At 57.7% G+C, this 18,127-nt stretch overlaps 6 protein-coding genes across 6 annotated transcripts; 5 read left to right on the forward strand and 1 right to left on the reverse strand.

Annotated features, from left to right (window-relative positions):
* Positions 1-535: 535 nt before the first annotated feature.
* On the forward strand, positions 536-1,974 carry BXZ73DRAFT_75053 (uncharacterized protein; the record flags this gene model as incomplete). Its single annotated transcript, XM_048022147.1, has 6 exons — positions 536-716; positions 783-1,049; positions 1,222-1,289; positions 1,356-1,517; positions 1,572-1,778; positions 1,831-1,974. 6 exons carry the CDS (start codon positions 536-538, stop codon positions 1,972-1,974), a joined length of 1,029 nt encoding a protein of 342 aa, XP_047881371.1.
* An 887-nt stretch (positions 1,975-2,861) lies between these two features.
* Positions 2,862-3,406, reverse strand: BXZ73DRAFT_98278 (uncharacterized protein; the record flags this gene model as incomplete). The annotated part of the gene is made up of 5 exons (XM_048027645.1): positions 2,862-2,999; positions 3,100-3,180; positions 3,235-3,275; positions 3,328-3,349; positions 3,401-3,406. The coding sequence occupies 5 exons, from the start codon at positions 3,404-3,406 to the stop codon at positions 2,862-2,864; spliced, it is 288 nt and encodes a 95-aa protein (XP_047881372.1).
* Positions 3,407-3,650: 244 nt separating this feature from the next.
* Positions 3,651-4,772, forward strand: BXZ73DRAFT_41807 (ubiquitin-domain-containing protein; the record flags this gene model as incomplete). Its single annotated transcript, XM_048018844.1, has 4 exons — positions 3,651-3,779; positions 3,871-3,922; positions 4,003-4,534; positions 4,637-4,772. The coding sequence occupies 4 exons, from the start codon at positions 3,651-3,653 to the stop codon at positions 4,770-4,772; spliced, it is 849 nt and encodes a 282-aa protein (XP_047881373.1).
* A 1,654-nt stretch (positions 4,773-6,426) lies between these two features.
* BXZ73DRAFT_98280 (OPT oligopeptide transporter) lies at positions 6,427-9,167 on the forward strand (the record flags this gene model as incomplete). Its single annotated transcript, XM_048027646.1, has 10 exons — positions 6,427-6,566; positions 6,623-6,682; positions 6,744-6,778; positions 6,833-6,888; positions 6,941-6,949; positions 7,012-7,564; positions 7,614-7,703; positions 7,759-8,788; positions 8,856-9,010; positions 9,121-9,167. The coding sequence occupies 10 exons, from the start codon at positions 6,427-6,429 to the stop codon at positions 9,165-9,167; spliced, it is 2,175 nt and encodes a 724-aa protein (XP_047881374.1).
* Positions 9,168-12,384: 3,217 nt separating this feature from the next.
* On the forward strand, positions 12,385-13,915 carry BXZ73DRAFT_88277 (uncharacterized protein; the record flags this gene model as incomplete). Its single annotated transcript, XM_048024882.1, has 6 exons — positions 12,385-12,553; positions 12,628-12,894; positions 12,951-13,021; positions 13,162-13,323; positions 13,383-13,483; positions 13,573-13,915. The coding sequence occupies 6 exons, from the start codon at positions 12,385-12,387 to the stop codon at positions 13,913-13,915; spliced, it is 1,113 nt and encodes a 370-aa protein (XP_047881375.1).
* A 638-nt stretch (positions 13,916-14,553) lies between these two features.
* Positions 14,554-15,738, forward strand: BXZ73DRAFT_98282 (uncharacterized protein; the record flags this gene model as incomplete). The annotated part of the gene is made up of 9 exons (XM_048027647.1): positions 14,554-14,559; positions 14,628-14,744; positions 14,819-14,914; positions 14,975-15,115; positions 15,197-15,307; positions 15,360-15,452; positions 15,510-15,538; positions 15,596-15,654; positions 15,719-15,738. The coding sequence occupies 9 exons, from the start codon at positions 14,554-14,556 to the stop codon at positions 15,736-15,738; spliced, it is 672 nt and encodes a 223-aa protein (XP_047881376.1).
* Positions 15,739-18,127: the final 2,389 nt, after the last annotated feature.

Raw genomic sequence — 18,127 nt, forward strand, 5'->3', positions numbered from 1 at the left:
ATGCGGACAGGGCTTGGCAGCATCTCATCGCGCCGAGGCTCTTATGGGCGCCGTTCGCCGGGTGTACCGATGCTTCAAACGCGCGGGGCGATAAGGCCATGGGGCAGCTGTAGATGCTCCCAGTGACATAGCTTCGTGAGTCCTCCGGGCCATTTTCGCTTGAGCCCATGTCGCCTATACGCGAGTTCACAATTGATCTGTTCCTCAGGCTCATCGGTGGCTTGTTTTGCAAACAGCTGTCGATCGCCACTGACAGTGCAGACGCTTCACGTCTCACTGGCTGTCTCATGAGCCCCAGACAGGTCCGATCCGTCAAAGTCGGGACGCGCGCGGGCATACCCTGCCGTCAGTGCGATTCTCTACTACTGGCCAGGGCTCCTGCAGCCATGCATGATCGCACCGGACGCAAGATCCTGGACTGGTGCTATACCATCCTGCCGCTTGCCCTAGCGAGGCAGGCCTCTCCTTTCGTTTTCCCCTCCTGAGCCCCCTGTTTCTGCCCTTCGTCTTCGTCCGTCGTCCCGTTTCAATCGACATGGCCTTCCGCTTCGCTTCTGCCATCGTTCCCCTCGCGCTCGTTTCTGCCGCGCTCGCGCAGACATACAGCGCAACATACCTCCCCTCCAACGCTCCCGATCACTCCGAGGAAGGCCAAACGGGCACGAACAAGTGCGGCACCACGAGCTCGCCAAGCTCGAACTGTCAGAACGTTTACGGTGCGTGTGTTGCCCCTCCGACAAAGCTCCTGATACCAAACTCGCGCCCGCCATTGGACATTGCAGTGAACTCCATCGACGACTTCTGCCTCTTCGCGCCGCCTGAACCCGGCGCGGACTCCGACATCGGCAACACCGAACGCATCGAGGTCGCGTGGTGCATGAAGGACGGTTATGGCACTCGTCTCATCCCAGACGGGACCATCTCTGGAGCCCACTTCATCCAAACTCCAGACTACGTCCAGGTTCTGGGTGTCGGCGACCTCACGAAGATCAACATTCCGGCCGGAGATCAGGGAGGTGAACTCGATCCACACGGCGCGGACGGGAATGGTGAGTGATCATGTTTGTGATGGTGCCCGTTCCGGGCTTCCCGTTTGGTTGGCGCGGATAGAAGCCCTCGCAGGTTACCCACGGCGGGAGGTTTGGCCGTTGGTGGCAGCGGCGTCGCATATCCAGCGTTCGACGTTGCCTAGTGCTGGTACTTACTGATATTTGTGCGCAGGTAACCCTATCGGTGGTCTCGTATTCACGACAGCGTTCGGCGAGCTCCAGCAGGCACACGAATGGACGGTAAGGCGGACTTTCTGTAATCTCATTTACTCATATCATTGACGATCCTTTCGGTCGTGCACACAGAACTTCATGGCCGCGAACGAGTTCTGTATCCGTGTATGTAAGGACGGACCAAAAGCCCCCGCGCTCTGCCAGCACATTTACGACGTTATGGGTTGCGAGTGGAACATGCCCGGTGACTACAGCGCCGGCTCCTTCGACCAGTGCCAGGGTGATACTGGCGAGGTTTGTTTCATCCGTTCATAACCTGTAGCATCAACAACTCAAAGTTGTGCGTAGCCCATGGGTGTCTACGGGACGTCGACTTTCCACCAGGGCCAACCGTCGACGCCCGACGCGCACCCCGCGCCCCCGAAGTCCATGTGCACGCCCGTGGGCTCGATTAAGAACGGGGTCGCCCCCATCACCGGGAGCACAACTTCCACCAGCGGTGGCTCTAGCGCCACTACTGCTAAGACTACTGGACGCACGAGTGCTCCCAGCGCGGTATGCATTGCCGTGATTCTAGGGCCGCGTTGTGATCTGATCTTCATTCCAGCCGTCTTCTACGACTTCGTCCTCGACCGGGGCGTCTCAAACTGCAAAGCCATCGACGAACGCCGCTGCACTTAACCACAGCACTGTATTCGATCTTGGTGTCGTTGTGGTCTCTGCGGTTCTCGGTGCAGTGTTCATCCTCTAAGCGTCACAGCTTTTGGATCACTTCATCTCATGTTGTCGAGCATGCTGCAAGCCTGCTCTGACCCGCTCATCACTTCCACGCTATTTCTATGGACACACATATACTCGGATTTTCTTACGTAGGATTGCCATTACTATCCCTCCCGTCGCTCGTTTTCTCATGCCCTGCAGACTTGTGTGGACAATACATTTCCCTGGGCTTATGTTGTAATGCTTGCTCTAATACATCTCGCCCATTCCCGGGACCTCGCAATACAGACGTTCCTGTTCCGTCCGGGTGGGCCTTGCTGTCCTCTGCGAAGCTCTGCAAGGTGACGAAGTGTCGGCTGGACTGTGAGGACCTCGACTTCTTGTTCCCTGAAGGCGATGGAGTGTTGGATCCTGCGGCTGCGGGTTGGACGGAGGGGGAAAGCGACTCCGACTTCCACACAGTGAGCGAAGAGGGCGAACCGAATCAGACGGACCAGCCAAAAGCGTTGCAGAGGTTCCATCTGTGGATGCACATGGAACACCGAGCGCGGCTGGTGAAAGTCATGGAGACACCACAGTTGCGTACAAAAAGCTTCCTATCGAATGCGCGTTTCGTCGTCCCATGAATCCTTGTCGAGACCACATGTCACCAGGAAGCGCCAGCTGTTGACCGGCGGCTGCTGGTAACCATCGTGTATGTATAACCACAATTGCGCACATCTAGTACACTTTCCCGTGGAGACAGGCGGAGAGCGACACAATTGAGAATGCTGATGCGTACCCGCGGCATTGGTGGAAGAGGAAGCTCTCTTGGAGGAGCAAAGCAAAGGCAGGGGGCGTTTAGAGTCACTCACACGGCGATAGCTAGGCAGGATATTGGATTGCATTGTCCGGTCCAACCGCCGTCTAAAGCGCATCCTACGAGTCGTCTCGACGTAGCAGCCCAACAGTATTGATGATCCCGTCCGCCGCGATTTCCGCCAACTTGCGGCTTTCGTGGGCCTTGTGTTCGTTTTGACGGATAAACTCGGCCTTGAGCTCCTTGGCGCGCTCGATCTAAATGGTGTAGCGAGAGCGTAGATAACCGGTTCCACGGTTGGGATGGTGACACAGTGAGCTTCGCTGTCGTAGCTAGATACGACAGAAGAGCACGCACCTCCTTAGTATGGTGGAGACACTCGAGGTAATCCTCGGCAGGTGCGCGGCACTTGCTGGGAGTGTCGGTCTGCGCGTAGCACTGTATGGCATCTTCGTGGGCATGTGCGTGCTGCAAACACAACAAAACGCGCACCTTAGAGAACTCCTGCCAGAACGCAAAACACCGGCCGACACCTGCAAGACCCGGTTCATCCCGAGACACCATTGTCCGTCCATAGGTGCTCACCTCCGTGGATACCGAAGCCTGACTGCAAATACAAGGTCAGCTTTGTGTTTCACGAGGAAGCACGACAACGTACAGCCATGATGGAAGCGGGAACGTGTGGTCGAGCGGTCGGTGCGCGGTGGCATGGGCCGCTTGGTAGTGTGACACAATCACGACGTGACAATATCACGTGCTTTACTTACCACTGCGTCATTGTGTCTGGGCGCTTCACTGCCACTGGGAGGCGGCGAGGCCTGCGCGCGGGTCTATGCACCTGCGCATACTTAACTTGTCCCGTTCTGTCGTCGACCCCAACACCCCCATATCCCCTCTGCTCTCTCGAAATGGCCGAACAAGGCGAGCTTGCGTTTGTCAAGTCGTTCGTGAACGCACTCTCCTCGCAACCCGTGGTGTACGACAACGATTACCAGCCCTCTCCTGACAACGAGTTGAAGAAGGTTCCCGTGTTAGCTGTGAGTCCTGCTCCTCCGCACACACCACAGATATCGTCTATCTCTTGCACGGTCACCGGCTGCGTTTCAATTTGACTCAACGTTCAAGCAGATCGATGTTCCGCCGCCTCCAGCACGAAGTCTCCCGGTAGCCACTTCATCGGGTATGCCGTTCTTCTAGTGCTGCTGTCTTCCGCTTCTTTTACGCATATATGCACGTTTACCCACATCATCGCCTTCCCAGATGCCCTCAGCATTACGTTCAAGTCCACCAAGCCTGCTCAATCGTACACTCTTGACGTACAACCTACGGACACCATCGCGCAGATCAAAGCTCAGCTCGCCGGGGTAGCCGGTGCTCCGCCCGTGGATCAACAACGCCTGCTGCTTAAAGGCAAGGTCCTCGCGGACGCAAAACTCCTCCGCGAGTACGCTGTCAAGGACGGCGACACCATCAATCTCATGGTCAAGCCTGGCTTCATATGGGATCCGTCCAATGTGCCCGCCTCAGCCGCCACGGTCGCAGAGGAGAAGAAAGGCGAGGATATCACGCTTCTCCCAAGTCCGGAGCCCAAGAGGGGTCACTCGCGCATACCGTCAGTTGTCCTGTCTCCCTCACCCTCCCTGACGCCGAGCCCGGGCGAAGTTTTGGTCGACATTCCGCTCGTTCTCGATACTTCTTCCATTCCGCTCTCCCCCGCCACTGTCTCGGACAGCTCGTACCATGCGCACATCTCGCGTCCGGAGTTTTGGGAGAAGCTCAGCTTCTTTCTCAAGTGAGTCCTGTGCCTAGTTCGTCATACGCGCATTCCCCTCCGTACCCCACGATCCATGGAAGTGGACCTTTTGACCGATCATCATGCTCATGCTGTCGCCAGATCCGAGTTCTCCAACCCAGCCGATGCCTCGCAAGCATGGGAGGACTTCTTCCTCACCAGCAAAGGCCATCTGTCGGTCAGCGAAATCGCAAAGATCCGTGACGCGGTCGGCGTCATCGGTATGGCTGGCACCTGAGCTTTCCGTCAACTTGCCATCACGTCTACCGCCCATGATCATCCAACTTCTACACGCCATCGTCCAGTGCCGATGATGCAAATAATTGGTCAGCGTGTGGTGAGTGCATAGGCTGCGGGTGTTTGATGTCGTATGACTGACCACGTCGTTTGTGTAGGCGGTCGCAAGCTCTGTCTCGGGCCTTCACTTTCCCTCGGAATGAGGAGTTTTTTGTCGACACGGCGTTATCACTATGGTCTCAGTATCACACACATTTGTACAATTCCCATTTACGTCAACCACACTCCAAGTTATAGTCCAATGAACCACAACTCTTGACCGTTCGATTTTGGTTCCGTCTCTTATCAGAGTCACAACACAGGGGTTGACCACATCCAATCTGAGCGTTTTGGCGGTGATACGGCAGGCGTCGATGGCTGACAACTAGACCTGGTGTGGGGTCGGACCCGCGGCCGGAGGCAAACAGCATTTGCTCAAATGTCTTATCGGGTACTCTCGGTACTCGATCGATTTGTCGCACGGTCACGGAAGATCGCGACGTCACCAGGAACGAATGCCAGCCTGCAACTCATCACCACAGCTAACTTATCAGGGCCCGCGCTCCGAATGTTACGAAGAACATCGATGCACATTCTGCAGTCAACCTTGAACCTCAGATCCTGGACCTCGGTGCAATACGTTCGGAGCCGAAAACGTTCCTCTCACGAAATCTGACTGACCTCTCCATCCTTATCCTTCCACGCCTGAGCAGCCTTCTCTCGATGTTCAAAATTTCCTTCGGCAAACATGAGATTGGCGCGATCATCCAAGGCACGCGAACATGATTTTACCAGGTATTCGTTCGTGATTCGGGCAACTTCTAAGGCACAAGCATTGCGCGACCTTGGAGCCAGCATGACAGGTTAGTGCAGCGGATTGATCTCTCATTGGGACTCATGCCGCAGACGTGCAGGATCCTACAGGAAGTGCTTGACCCCTGAAACTTCCCGGGAGCGAATAGAGCGGGCATCTCATAACCGCCGGGGGCTGTTGCGGCCTTATCCATTCGACCACCGAAGAGTTTCCGCTCGGCGCCGCTTGGGTCTCTCGGATCTCCCAGGTCTACAACTCAAAATGCGAACCCCGCTCAGCCGCTCCTCCCCTGGGCCATATCGTTATGTGTCTCACTTAACACAGACGTACATCACTGAACCATCGGCAGTGGTCGTCGATCAGCCGGACCGGAACAACGCCTAGTGATCTCTGGAGGTTTTCAGTATCACAGACTCAGACTCTCCCCGACGCCATATGCATCATGCCATGTTTCCATCTGGCCGCCAAGAGAAACCAGGCTTGGCGGAGCAAACGAGCGCATGGTAGCGCATGGTGCACACTCCCCAAGGCACGATACGGGCATGACATCGCCACTTGCGGCTGGGAAGCTCCGCCTGATCATCAGCGCTTGTGATAACTCTTCTTGCAGGGGCTCGGCTGACCCAATTCCTGGGCCTCCACCCCGCGAAGATGGCCGATGCGACAGGTATATAGTCATGAGCCGCGGCGACCATCGTTCTCTTGTCCTGCCTCCGTACAGCGACTACGGCCCCTGCCGTCCCTCCGCCCGCGCCAGCCGCCCCGCCTTCACTGCAACGTGACTGTGCCCGCGCTGTCTGCCATGGCCACCACCACCGAGCTCCAGCCCGAACTCACCGAGTTCGCCCGCGGCGAGAGCTCCCACGGCTCCGTCGACGAGAAGCACCAGCATGATGCCGAGAAGCAGAACGTCGCAGACGATGCTCACAAGCCTGTGGATATGTGAGTCGATGAGCCTCCTTGTGCGTAGAACGAACTGATCTTGGATGCGAATACAGTACCCGGCCATTCCCCATCGAGGATGATGAGATGGAGGAGACCCACCAGCTCACCGTTCGGTGTGTCTTGCCTGAATAGAACGCGATGGTGTCCGATGTTCATTTCACACTTTGCATGCAGCGCCGTCTTCGTTGGCTGCGTTCTCGGTGCCATCGGTACGTCTTCTTGACTCGCATACAGTCGGTTTTTCTGAACCTCTCCCAACGCAGTCGGTGCGTCCAACATCTACCTTGGTCTCAAGACCGGCTTCACTTTTGGTCCTCAGGTGAGTCACCCGTACGACGTCGTGTGAGCTCTCACTGAGTCCATCATTGTAGCTGTTCGGCGTGAGTTTTTTAATTGCGTAATGGGCATGATCCCATCTCTAATCAACTTCCCTACATTCCAGGCCATCTTCGGTTACGCAATCCTCAAGCCTATCTCCAAGGCGCTCCCCGAGTCCGGCCTCCTGGGCCGCATGTTCGGCGGGCCCTTTGGGCCCAAGGAGAACTGCACGGTCCAATCTGCTGCGACCGCCGCTGGAGGCATCGGTATCCTCTTCGTCTCCGCCATCCCTGCCATGTACAGCCTCAACCTGCTCTCGGACCTTCCCCAGGACGACATCGGCAAGCTGATTGCCCTGACGTTCTCCGCTGGCTTCTTCGGTGTTTTCTTCGTCATCCCTCTTCGCAAGTACTACATCGTCAAGCAGAAGCTCACATTCCCGACCCCGGCTGCCACGGCGATCACTATCCGGGCGCTGCACAACAGTGTCTCGGGTGCGGTCAACGCGCGCAAGAAGTCGCTCATGCTTCTCTACTCGTTCGCGGTCGTGTTTGTCTACAAGGTCATGACTGGCTACGCTCCGGGTGTGCTGTTCGACTGGCACATCGGCTGGACGCTCTACCGCCTCGGCTTCACGAGCATCATCTCACTCGAGAACTACGGCTGGTTCATTGAGTGTACGTGTGTTCATATCATTGCTATGCATCATGCTTATCCTTCCTGCAGTCACCCCCGCTTTCTTCGGTGCTGGTATGCTTTCCGGTATCAACGCATCTTGGAGCTTCTTCGGCGGTTCTATTCTTGCCTGGGGTATCAGTAAGTCAATGGTAGTCACATCCATCTAGTATACATGTCTGATGATATCTCCCAGTCGCTCCGTCCCTCGTCAAGAATGGCCTCGCGTTCGGCCGGGCGGCTTCGGACGAGTTCCCGCTTGTCTCGTACAATGCACTGTCCTTTAGCGACCCCAGCCTCTACACCACCCACCCCTCCCCCCGTTACTGGCTTATCTGGCCCGGTGTTCTCATGATGCTTGTTTACTCTTTCGTGGACCTAGGCATGAACTCGGGCCCCATGATCACTGCCATGCGCCAGGCCAACGTCAGCTGGAACCCGATCTCGTGGTTCCGTGAAGACCCCGAATACGACGCCGATCAGGATGAGGACCTTTCGCCCAAGGCGGACCGTGTTCCTACCTGGTGGTGGGTGTCTGGCCTCATCGGCTCTATTATCATGTGTCTCGCGATCCAAGCCAAGCTCTTCTCCATGAACGTCGGCGAAGCCATCCTCTCGCTCCTCCTCGGCTTCCTCTTCTCCTTCATCGGTGTCCAGTCTTCCGGCACGACCGATGTCAACCCCGTCTCCACCGTAGCGAAGGCCACGCAGCTTATCTTCGGTGGAATCGCCAAGGGCGCCGGATATTCGATTGTCGCGGGCGAGACAATCAATCTCACCGCGGGTACTATCGCTGCTGGCTCCGCCGCGCAGGCGACGGACATGACTGGGGACCTTAAGACCGGCTATCTCCTCCGCGCGAAGCCGCGCAACCAGTTCATCGCGCAGCTCTGCGGTGCCTTCGTCGCGTGCTTCCTCAACGTCGGCCTCTTCATCCTCTTCACCTCCTCTGCGCCGTGCATCATCCACCTCCCCGAGGACGGCAAGTGCACGTACGGCGCGCCGTCCGTCGCGGCGTGGTCCGCCGTCGCCTCCGCCGTCGTCGCGCCCAACCTCCCCATCCCATCCTCGTCTGGGTACACCGCGATCGGTCTGGCGATCTTCGCGGCCGTTAGCGTCGTCGTCAAGTACCTCTGGCTCCCGAAGAAGTACTGGGGCTACGTCCCGAACTGGAACGCGGTCGGCCTCGCCTTCGTCGTCCCGCAGGTGTATTACTCCATTGCGATGTGCGTATCCCTCCCATATCCACTTTGCACACTCGTTCAGGCTGACCGACGTGTGGTGTGCGCACAGGGCGGCGGGTTCGATCTTCAACTATGTGTGGGCGCTGCGCAACCCGGCGAGCTACGAGATGTACATGTTCGCGCTCTCGGCCGGCCTGCTCGCCGGCGAGGGTCTGGGCGGTGTCTTCCAGGCGCTGCTCGCGATCGCGAAGGTCGACGGCTCCCGTGCGTGTCTCTTCTTTCTCTTTCCCTCTCTTTCTTCCTTGGGGGTGGCTAATCCGCCATGCCCCTGTCTCATGTCGATCGTTCGCTGACCCGCCTTTTTTGCACCCCAGTGTTTGGTACCGCTATCGGCTGCCCCGGGCTCGAGTTCTGTGGCTGAGCGCTGCTCGCCCTCTCTCGCTCCGCCCTTTTCATGTTCCCTTGCTGCTGCTCTTACCGCTCTGCACTCTTGGGCTGATGTCGTACGATGCGCTGACCGGCGCTGATAATGTTTGGTAACGCTCTGATAAGGTGTATGCCACGATTTAGCTACTATGTACTTCGTGGACGGCGGCTTGGTGCGCGTGCACCGCTGCACGGTCCTGTAATCCAATATTCCGTTATAGTCTTGGCGCGCGTGCTTCAGAGTAGTCGTCGCTGTCGATGCCGGCATTTTATCTGGCTTCCTGTTCATAAATGCCTCGTGACTACCAAGAGATCGTTCCTTTGAGAGAGAGAGAGAGGGCAGTTCATTCACCTCCTCTACCGGAGGCGATCCCGGAGCGTGTGCACGAGTCGACGAGCAAGGATGTCTAGATTCGTAGATAAGCGCGCATGTCGCGAACTGCTTTGATCGAGGATGCATGATGCATGGTGGGTTTTCTCCATCATCCAGGAACATCCCTCAACCACAACTCTTCCTCTTATCTACCAACAGCCTGGAAAACACAGCGACGGCGACCGCATGTTTTCAACGGGATGTCGGCATTTCTCCGCGCACATACCCACATCCACCCCGACGATTCACAGGACTTCAGCTTTCGCGCATATACTGCTTCCTGAAGCCGGCACGAGCACCTGTCCCTCACGGGATATCAGTTTCCCAGACTCGAGTGATCCGGGGGGCCGTGCCGAGTCTCCTTGACTCAAAATCCCACCCACCCCAACTATTAGTTAAACTACAGGGTGCTTTCCTTACAGGGAAGTATTCGACGCCTCTACTAAGTATGGCATATATCCAGTCTCCCCCCGTATGTTTTCCCCGCCCGGCCCCGTGATGTCCCGAGTCCCGACCCCTCCGCCATCAGAGCCCCGCCCCTCCTACGTCATTTCCCGCGCCGGCGCCGCGCGCTCTGCCGACTGCCGCCCCATCACTGCCCCGGCATGCCTGGACACCGGCGCCCCATGCCCCACCACCCGTGCTCGTCGTCCCCAACAGCGAGCTCGCTGTCCCTACACCCTGCCTCCGTTCTTTTTGCAATCTACTTGTATTTCAAATGCGCACCTAATGACACACAATGCAATAGCTACACTTGCCTGAGTGTGCCTGCACTGAGCCCATATACCCCCCAAAATGCGTGCAATATAGGAACATATACAAGCATTCAATTGATCGGCCAAGTTCTTCAACATATAGTTGTAGATGAGAGCTGCTCTAGTATAAAATCGCAGGTGGATAGCTAGAGGGGTGCAGGTATGATGTCATATGTTATTTCAGAATGACATACTTCACAGTGACATGGTATATACATGTGTCGTCTTATATACACCCAGGATCGTACCTAGAGATCATTGAGAGCGCATTGAAAGAAGAAGCAAGTGAATAGATGATGTTTTGGTGAAGATGTGATATGTGTTCAGAAGGGGGTATTGCATTGAAAATGCGGCCTTCATATGTTCTTGTGCAGACCTCTGATCACTTTACATCTTGTTGCATTACGTTCATATGTATGTGGAGAGCTCAGATCGTCAGTTTGGTGCTTATCGGTGAAGGATTGAACACAGGCCATGGTATGTCATTATTCTATGACATAGAGTATAGCGATATGACATGTGCTCCGATTATTGTTATGAAAAGCGGAATAAGACGGGGTGTTCTTCTGCTCAACGATGCAGAATGAATCTCGAGAAACGATCGAGTAGTCGCTGAGATATGTCAGGTGAGCTTAGAGTGTGCAAAGTGCTGTAGGTGGTTCAAGGGCGTTCTTTGTGCAACCTGCCGTTCTAGACCCATCTGACATATCTCAGCGACTACTCGATCGTTTCTCGAGATTCATTCTGCATCGTTGAGCAGAAGAACACCCCGTCTTATTCCGCTTTTCATAACAATAATCGGAGCACATGTCATATCGCTATACTCTATGTCATAGAATAATGACATACCATGGCCTGTGTTCAATCCTTCACCGATAAGCACCAAACTGACGATCTGAGCTCTCCACATACATATGAACGTAATGCAACAAGATGTAAAGTGATCAGAGGTCTGCACAAGAACATATGAAGGCCGCATTTTCAATGCAATACCCCCTTCTGAACACATATCACATCTTCACCAAAACATCATCTATTCACTTGCTTCTTCTTTCAATGCGCTCTCAATGATCTCTAGGTACGATCCTGGGTGTATATAAGACGACACATGTATATACCATGTCACTGTGAAGTATGTCATTCTGAAATAACATATGACATCATACCTGCACCCCTCTAGCTATCCACCTGCGATTTTATACTAGAGCAGCTCTCATCTACAACTATATGTTGAAGAACTTGGCCGATCAATTGAATGCTTGTATATGTTCCTATATTGCACGCATTTTGGGGGGTATATGGGCTCAGTGCAGGCACACTCAGGCAAGTGTAGCTATTGCATTGTGTGTCATTAGGTGCGCATTTGAAATACAAGTAGATTGCAAAAAGAACGGAGGCAGGGTGTAGGGACAGCGAGCTCGCTGTTGGGGACGACGAGCACGGGTGGTGGGGCATGGGGCGCCGGTGTCCAGGCATGCCGGGGCAGTGATGGGGCGGCAGTCGGCAGAGCGCGCGGCGCCGGCGCGGGAAATGACGTAGGAGGGGCGGGGCTCTGATGGCGGAGGGGTCGGGACTCGGGACATCACGGGGCCGGGCGGGGAAAACATACGGGGGGAGACTGGATATATGCCATACTTAGTAGAGGCGTCGAATACTTCCCTGTAAGGAAAGCACCCTGTAGTTTAACTAATAGTTGGGGGTGGGTGGGATTTTGAGTCAAGGAGACTCGGCACGGCCCCCCGGATCACTCGAGTCTGGGAAACTGATATCCCGTGAGGGACAGGTGGGCACGAGTATCAGAGCGACGTCGCTAGTCCCGACAGGGACACCTCAGGCCTCAGGGACACCTGACCGATCTGCACCATGCTCCAGGCCCTCCCGCCGTCTCGCCATCTGGTCACCCAGCGAGTTGAAACCGTCCCCGACGCGCCATCGGACACCACAACAGATCCCGGCGGGGCACGTACAGGCGATAAAGACATGGATCGGGCCTCGCCGCACGTCTTCGCTCCCCTCCCTCCACATTCCACCCGGGTTCTCGTCGGGCTCCCTGCCACTCCCGCACGGTCAGGATCAAGTCCACGATGTTCCGCTCGGCCGCTCTCCTCTCCTTCGCTTCCGTCACGCTCGCGCAGACCTACTCCGCGACGTACACCCCCGACGACACGCCCAAGCAGTCCGAGAAGGGCCAGACCGGCACGAACCAATGCGGGTCCAGGAGCAACCAGTCGTCGATGTGCCAGAACGTCTACAGTGCGTGTCTTCTCGGTCCCCTTCTCCGCGTGCGCGTTCCCCGTGCCCCCACGCTTACATTCGCGCGCATTCAGTCAACTCGCTGGAGGACTTCTGCATCTTCGGGCCTCCCGAACCCGGCCCGGGCTCTGTTGTCGGCAACACGGAGCGCATCGAGATCGCGTGGTGTGTCCAGGCTGGGCACGGCACTCGCCTCATCCCGGACGGCACCATCTCCGGCGCGCACTTCGTCCAGACCCCGGATTATGTACAGGTTACGGGCGTAGGCGACCTGACCAAGATTAACATTCCTGCGGGCGACGAAGGTGGTGAACTCGATCCGCACGGCGCGGACGGCAACGGTGTGTACTGTTCAAACGAAATGTGTTTCTACAACGCGCTCAAGCCGCTTTCGTAGGCAACCCCATCGGCGGTCTGGTCTTCTCCAACGCGTTCGGTGGTTCGTACCACCAGATGCACGAGTGGACGGTGAGTACCCTCGCGGCGTCTTGCGACTCCATTGCACTGCACGCATCGCCACCGTGCCAAGAATACCGGGCGGCGCCCCTTCTTTCTCCTCCCGATCTTGAGACTTTCGCAGCGTGCTGAAGCGTGCGCGTTGTTCATAGAATTTCATCTCCGCGAACGAGTTCTGCATCCGCGCGTGCAAGGATGGCCCCAAGGCACCCGCGATGTGCGAGCACATCTACGACGTCATGGGCTGTTTCTGGAACATGCCCGGGGACTACTCCACCGGCTCCTTCGACTCGTGCCAGGGCGACTCCGGTGAGGTGAGTATTTCTCTCCCAGACTTAGGTGCCTATGACCTGGTCCTCACCCCAAATTGCAGCCGATGGGCGTGTACGGCACCTCGACGTTCCACCAGGGCAGCCGACGACGCCTGACCCACACCCCGCACCCGCCAAGTCCCAATGCGCGAAGGCGAACACGGTTGCGAACGGCCATTCCATCTCCGCCCCGGGTGTCCCTGCTGGCACGACCTCGTCCACCGCTGTGTCTGCAACCACGACTTCGTCGAGCACCGGGTCGAGTTCGCGCGTCAGCTCGACCGCGTCGGGACCCAACGCGCTCACGTCGGCGGCGTCGTCTACTGCAAGCGCGACATCTGGTCGCTCGCAGGGCACTTCTAGTACTTCGGGCACTTCTACGGTACGCCCCTCCTGCATGGTTCCGTCGATAAAAGAGCACGGGCTGACTGGACGCTTACAGAAAGCACCCTCCGCGCCTTCCTCCAGCACATCGTCAGCGTCGACCACGTCTGCAGCAGGCAACCACTCGAACGGCGCTGTCGCGTTCGGGGCCGCGCGCGAGCTCGCGTTCGCCGGCGCTGCTGTCGTCGTCGGTGCTGCGCTCCTCGCATAAGGCAGGCTTTGCCACCGCGCGCGCGTCTCGCGATGCTCGGGTTCTCCTTCACGCCACTCACGCCACGGACTCATACATACCCTCTCCCTGGGATACCACGGGCACACCCCACACACTCCTCCGAACATTTTCTGCTTCCAGCGTTCCTCTCACTTCGATGTCTTTGGATTTTGGCGATCTTTCGATCGGACAGTCACAGGTACCATTTAGTCTACGGTTCACGAACAACATCCGCCTTTGGGTGTCTGTATTACTTGTCTTGCTTATTGTGTCTGTACTCTGATGTACGCATGGCGCATGGACGTACCCCCTACCCCGCCGCTCTCTGTGTGTACTGTCTTTACTCGGAATAATGTATCAAGAATTGCCTTGTGCGCTGCGTTCAGTCGGGCGAGACACGGTGTCGCCGCCGCACTGATCGACTCTGCACGCCGTTGATCTCATTCCTCCCGGGGTAAACAATGTCGAGGGTGGCGCGCGGCCGAAGGCGAGCTCGCGTAGGCGCCGTGCACGGGAGGCAGATGCGACACCCACGCGCCGGACGTGACCGCTCTCCTCCGTACCTCCATGTTGCTCCCTGCACTTAGGTCTGTAACTCTGCTTCCTCCCCACGTCCACAGCTCTAGCTCGGCTCAGCTATGCAAGTTTTTGTCTCCCTACGTCCTCAACGCCCGACGGCACCTGCTCTGTCTCCAAAACGTCCCTATGTCAGGATGCGGCTCGCGTCCATGGTATCACGCTCATTCCCCGACCCGCTGGTTTACGCTATACTACCGCCGACGTCCGCGGGAAGACGGGCATATCTAGCAAGGAATGGAATGCCATACAGGTGAGTTCATTGCCCTCGTCGCTGCCAACAGTGCTCACCTGCCTGTTCGTTCTTGCGTATGGAACCCTTCGCAGTTCGACGTCCGCGCTCTCGCCCGCGTGGCTGACCTCGATATCCGTGTCGACTTTCGTCTACATGACAAGCAGAAGCTCGCATGGATCAGGCGCGAGGTGAGTGCTTCGATTGTTCTATGCGCACAGTGCACACTGGAAGGACAACGCCCTCAACAGGCTGTAGCCCGGCACCCGGTTCTCCGGGACTACGAGAACCAGTGGCCGGCGATGATAATGGTGGGATCGTACCTGCTCGGCATGAGGACAATTGCGCGCAAGGAGGGCACCCTTCCCCCGGGACCTTGGAAGAGGGGCGGCGTACGTGGTTCCCGTGACGTCGGAGCCGGAGCGACCCCTCCCGCTGAAGTTCAAGACTCTGCTCCTGGTCCCCGTTCGCAGGGTCTGCCTCGCAAAACCATCCTCCGGCCCCATACCAAGATCTTGGGAGGCACCCTGGCCAGCATCCGCAGCGCCGCGGGCCTGGGACCCGCCACTTTTGACCGGATACGGGTGAGCTGCCCTTCGTGCGCCCCGTCCTGCCACCGTGCTCAGTGTTATGCAGGTCGACATCAACACACTCGTTGACGCGCTGCTCGATCCGTGCATCCCCTGGACAAAACAGGGCAAGGACAAGATTCGGTCGTTTCGGCAGCAGGTGAGCACGTCGTTCACCTTATCGCGCGCGCGAAGTGGAAACGTACGATTTCCGCAGATCGCAGAGAAGCACCCGGTTCTCGAGAAGTATGAGAGCCAATGGCCGGCACTCATATTAGCGAGATTGCACTTGGCAGCCCTCAGGTACCCGGAGAGTTACAGGGCACGGGCGGACAGGATCCGGAAAGAGACGGACACTCCAAGTGCGTTTCCCCTCCACTTTTGCCATCACCTTCAAGCACTAAGAATTTTATCCATGCGAGCTAGTCCGTACCTTGGACTTTTAGATATCCTCCCTCATCGTGTCGTTTGTTTGTTTGTTTGTTTGTCTCCTGTTTAACGCCCTGGAGGGCCGAGCCCTATGGTAGGCGCTACGTACAGTAATCTAGCTAGCGAGAATAGGAATGCGTATACGGGACCGATGACGTGTCGGCCCCGCTGGGGCCGGAGAGTGAGCCAGAGGTATCTAGCCATCGTGCAGTCGAAATGGAGTGAGTGGATGGTGAAGGGGGCAGTGGGTGCGGTTGCGAGAGTGGGGGTGAGTGCCGGGAGGTACCATACGTGACCTCCGCTCCGCCTGCCCGGGTCCGCCAATTTCCGCCGCGGTTTGAGGACGCCGGGGGAGTGCCTACTCCAAGTCGTGCTTTCTGGCCTCTGGAGCGAGGTGGTCGCGGCCTCGCGGGTGAGAGTGGTGGTTTGGGGTGGGAGGGGAGGGATGGTAGCGACCATGGATGCGGGTGTGAAGTGAAGGGGAGGGGGCATGGCGGGGTGAACGATACGGGGTGAACGATACGGAACGATTGGGATGAGCAAGGGAGGTGGATCGAGCTGGAGGGGTGAGCGTGGCGCGGGGAGTGCTGGGGATGGTGCTACTATACGGCAAAGACTGAGATACGGGGGGGATGAGTCACATCGTGCGCCGCGCAGCTTGCGGTGTGGGAGTTCCTTCGACTCTGGTCGCCGGACGGCTCGCCCGCCACCTATTTACTCTCGCGTGCGTTGCCCAAGCGCTGCGGGTGGTCGAGCGAGCCCGGACGGACGCCGTCTCGGGATCTCCTTCTTCGTGCGGGTGTGTCACGGTGCATTTCTCCCGTGCTAGTTGCCCATCAGTCCGGTAGGTATCAGAGTGCGCAGTGCGTATGGGGACGGGATGGGAGGGGACGGGGGGGGCGGGTACTCTGTCTGTTGGCCTCGTGAGTTTGTCTACCGGGTGCCAACGCGCACGGGGCGCCTGGTGATGCGCGCGGCGGGGTGGCACGCTGTTGTTGACGTGTCGGTGCGGGAGGTCTTCGTGGAGGTGCTGCTCGCGGGTGTACTGGTCGGTCTGCAGGTGTCGAGGGCGGTTGCGGGGCTCCGGGGGTGCCATCGCCGGCGGGGTTGGTAAGGGCCCCGAATGTCTGCCGGAGCCGTTCTGTTGCATCAATGTATGCGAAGAGCTGTGGGAGTGCGGCTGCATTGCTCAGTAAGTATTCAAGTTTCCCGCCTTTCCGTCCTAGCTTCATATGAATGTGGGTCATTCGCTCGCGCGAGTACGCGGGGCAGCGGAGCAGGAAATGTACCACCGTTTCGGCCCCCACTCCGCAGGCTGGGCAGATGTCGGTGTCCGCGCGTCGTATGCGGTGGAGGTGTGCGTGGAGGGGAGCGTGGCCCGTGCGGAGCTGGATGAGTATACTCGCCTGGCGGCGGGAGAGCGGTGTGATGAGGTCGAGGAAGGACTTGGAGGGCAGTGAGGGGTCGATCTGGTTGGTCTTGGGGTAGCGTGGGGACACGCTCCAGCTCGTTTTGGCCTCTTTTTGCAGGAGGGTGAGGTGTGTGGCTCGTAGGGCTGCCGCGCATGCAGGGAGTGGCTTGTTGAGGCAAGCCGGAAGCCTCTTCGGGTTGCTGACATCCCCCGCAGCTGCGCGCTTGGCGTGTTCATCCGCGAGCTCGTTCCCTGCTATGCCCAGATGGCCGGGGACCCATCGAAGCGTTGTCGGTTTGGCACTGGGGTGTTTCGCGGCTGCCTTGCGGAGCTCCGCGTGGATGTGGTCGGTGAGGTAGTGACCTGGTTTCGGCTTTCTTGATTGTGTTGCCCGCATGGCAGCCTGATTGTCGAGCGCGATAGAGGGGCGGCCGGGGAGCTGGGTTTCTTGACGTGTCATATGTACTCCCATGACCACTCCGCTCGACTCCGCATTGAAGACGTGGTGGGACGTCGCGGGGCCGAGGCAGTAGCGTAGGATTTTTGGTCGTCCTGGGCATCCTGGCCTTATCAGTACTGCTGCTGCACCGACTTTCCCGTCGATCACCGACCCGTCAGTGTATATTTTCACCCCTAACTTACGCTCCCATTTCTCGTCCTCTAGTTCCGCTTCGTCTTTCGAGTTTGCAATGCTGATGCATACGCGCGCGCGCCACGCCGGGTGGGTGCGGACTGGGAGGATAGTTTCTGTCGTGTCGGGGGTTAGTGTGGCGCCATAAGCGCGGAAAAGCGTGTGGAGAGCGGAGTGGTGTCGTTTCGGAGTGAGCTTGCTGGCGCGCGCGATGTGGGGATGGAGCGGGTGGGACTTGGGGAGGGTGCACATTCGAACCGTCGCCCTGTGGCAGAGCTTGTCGACGAGTAGGCGGAAGGGTAGGAGGCCGGTATGGACCTCCATCACGTCCGTTGCGGTGGTGCGCATCGCCCCGGTGATGAGC

This window comes from Epithele typhae (genome assembly GCF_022376455.1).
Source record: "Epithele typhae strain CBS 203.58 chromosome Unknown BXZ73scaffold_6, whole genome shotgun sequence".
NCBI classification, from domain to species: Eukaryota; Fungi; Basidiomycota; class Agaricomycetes; order Polyporales; family Epitheliaceae; genus Epithele; species Epithele typhae.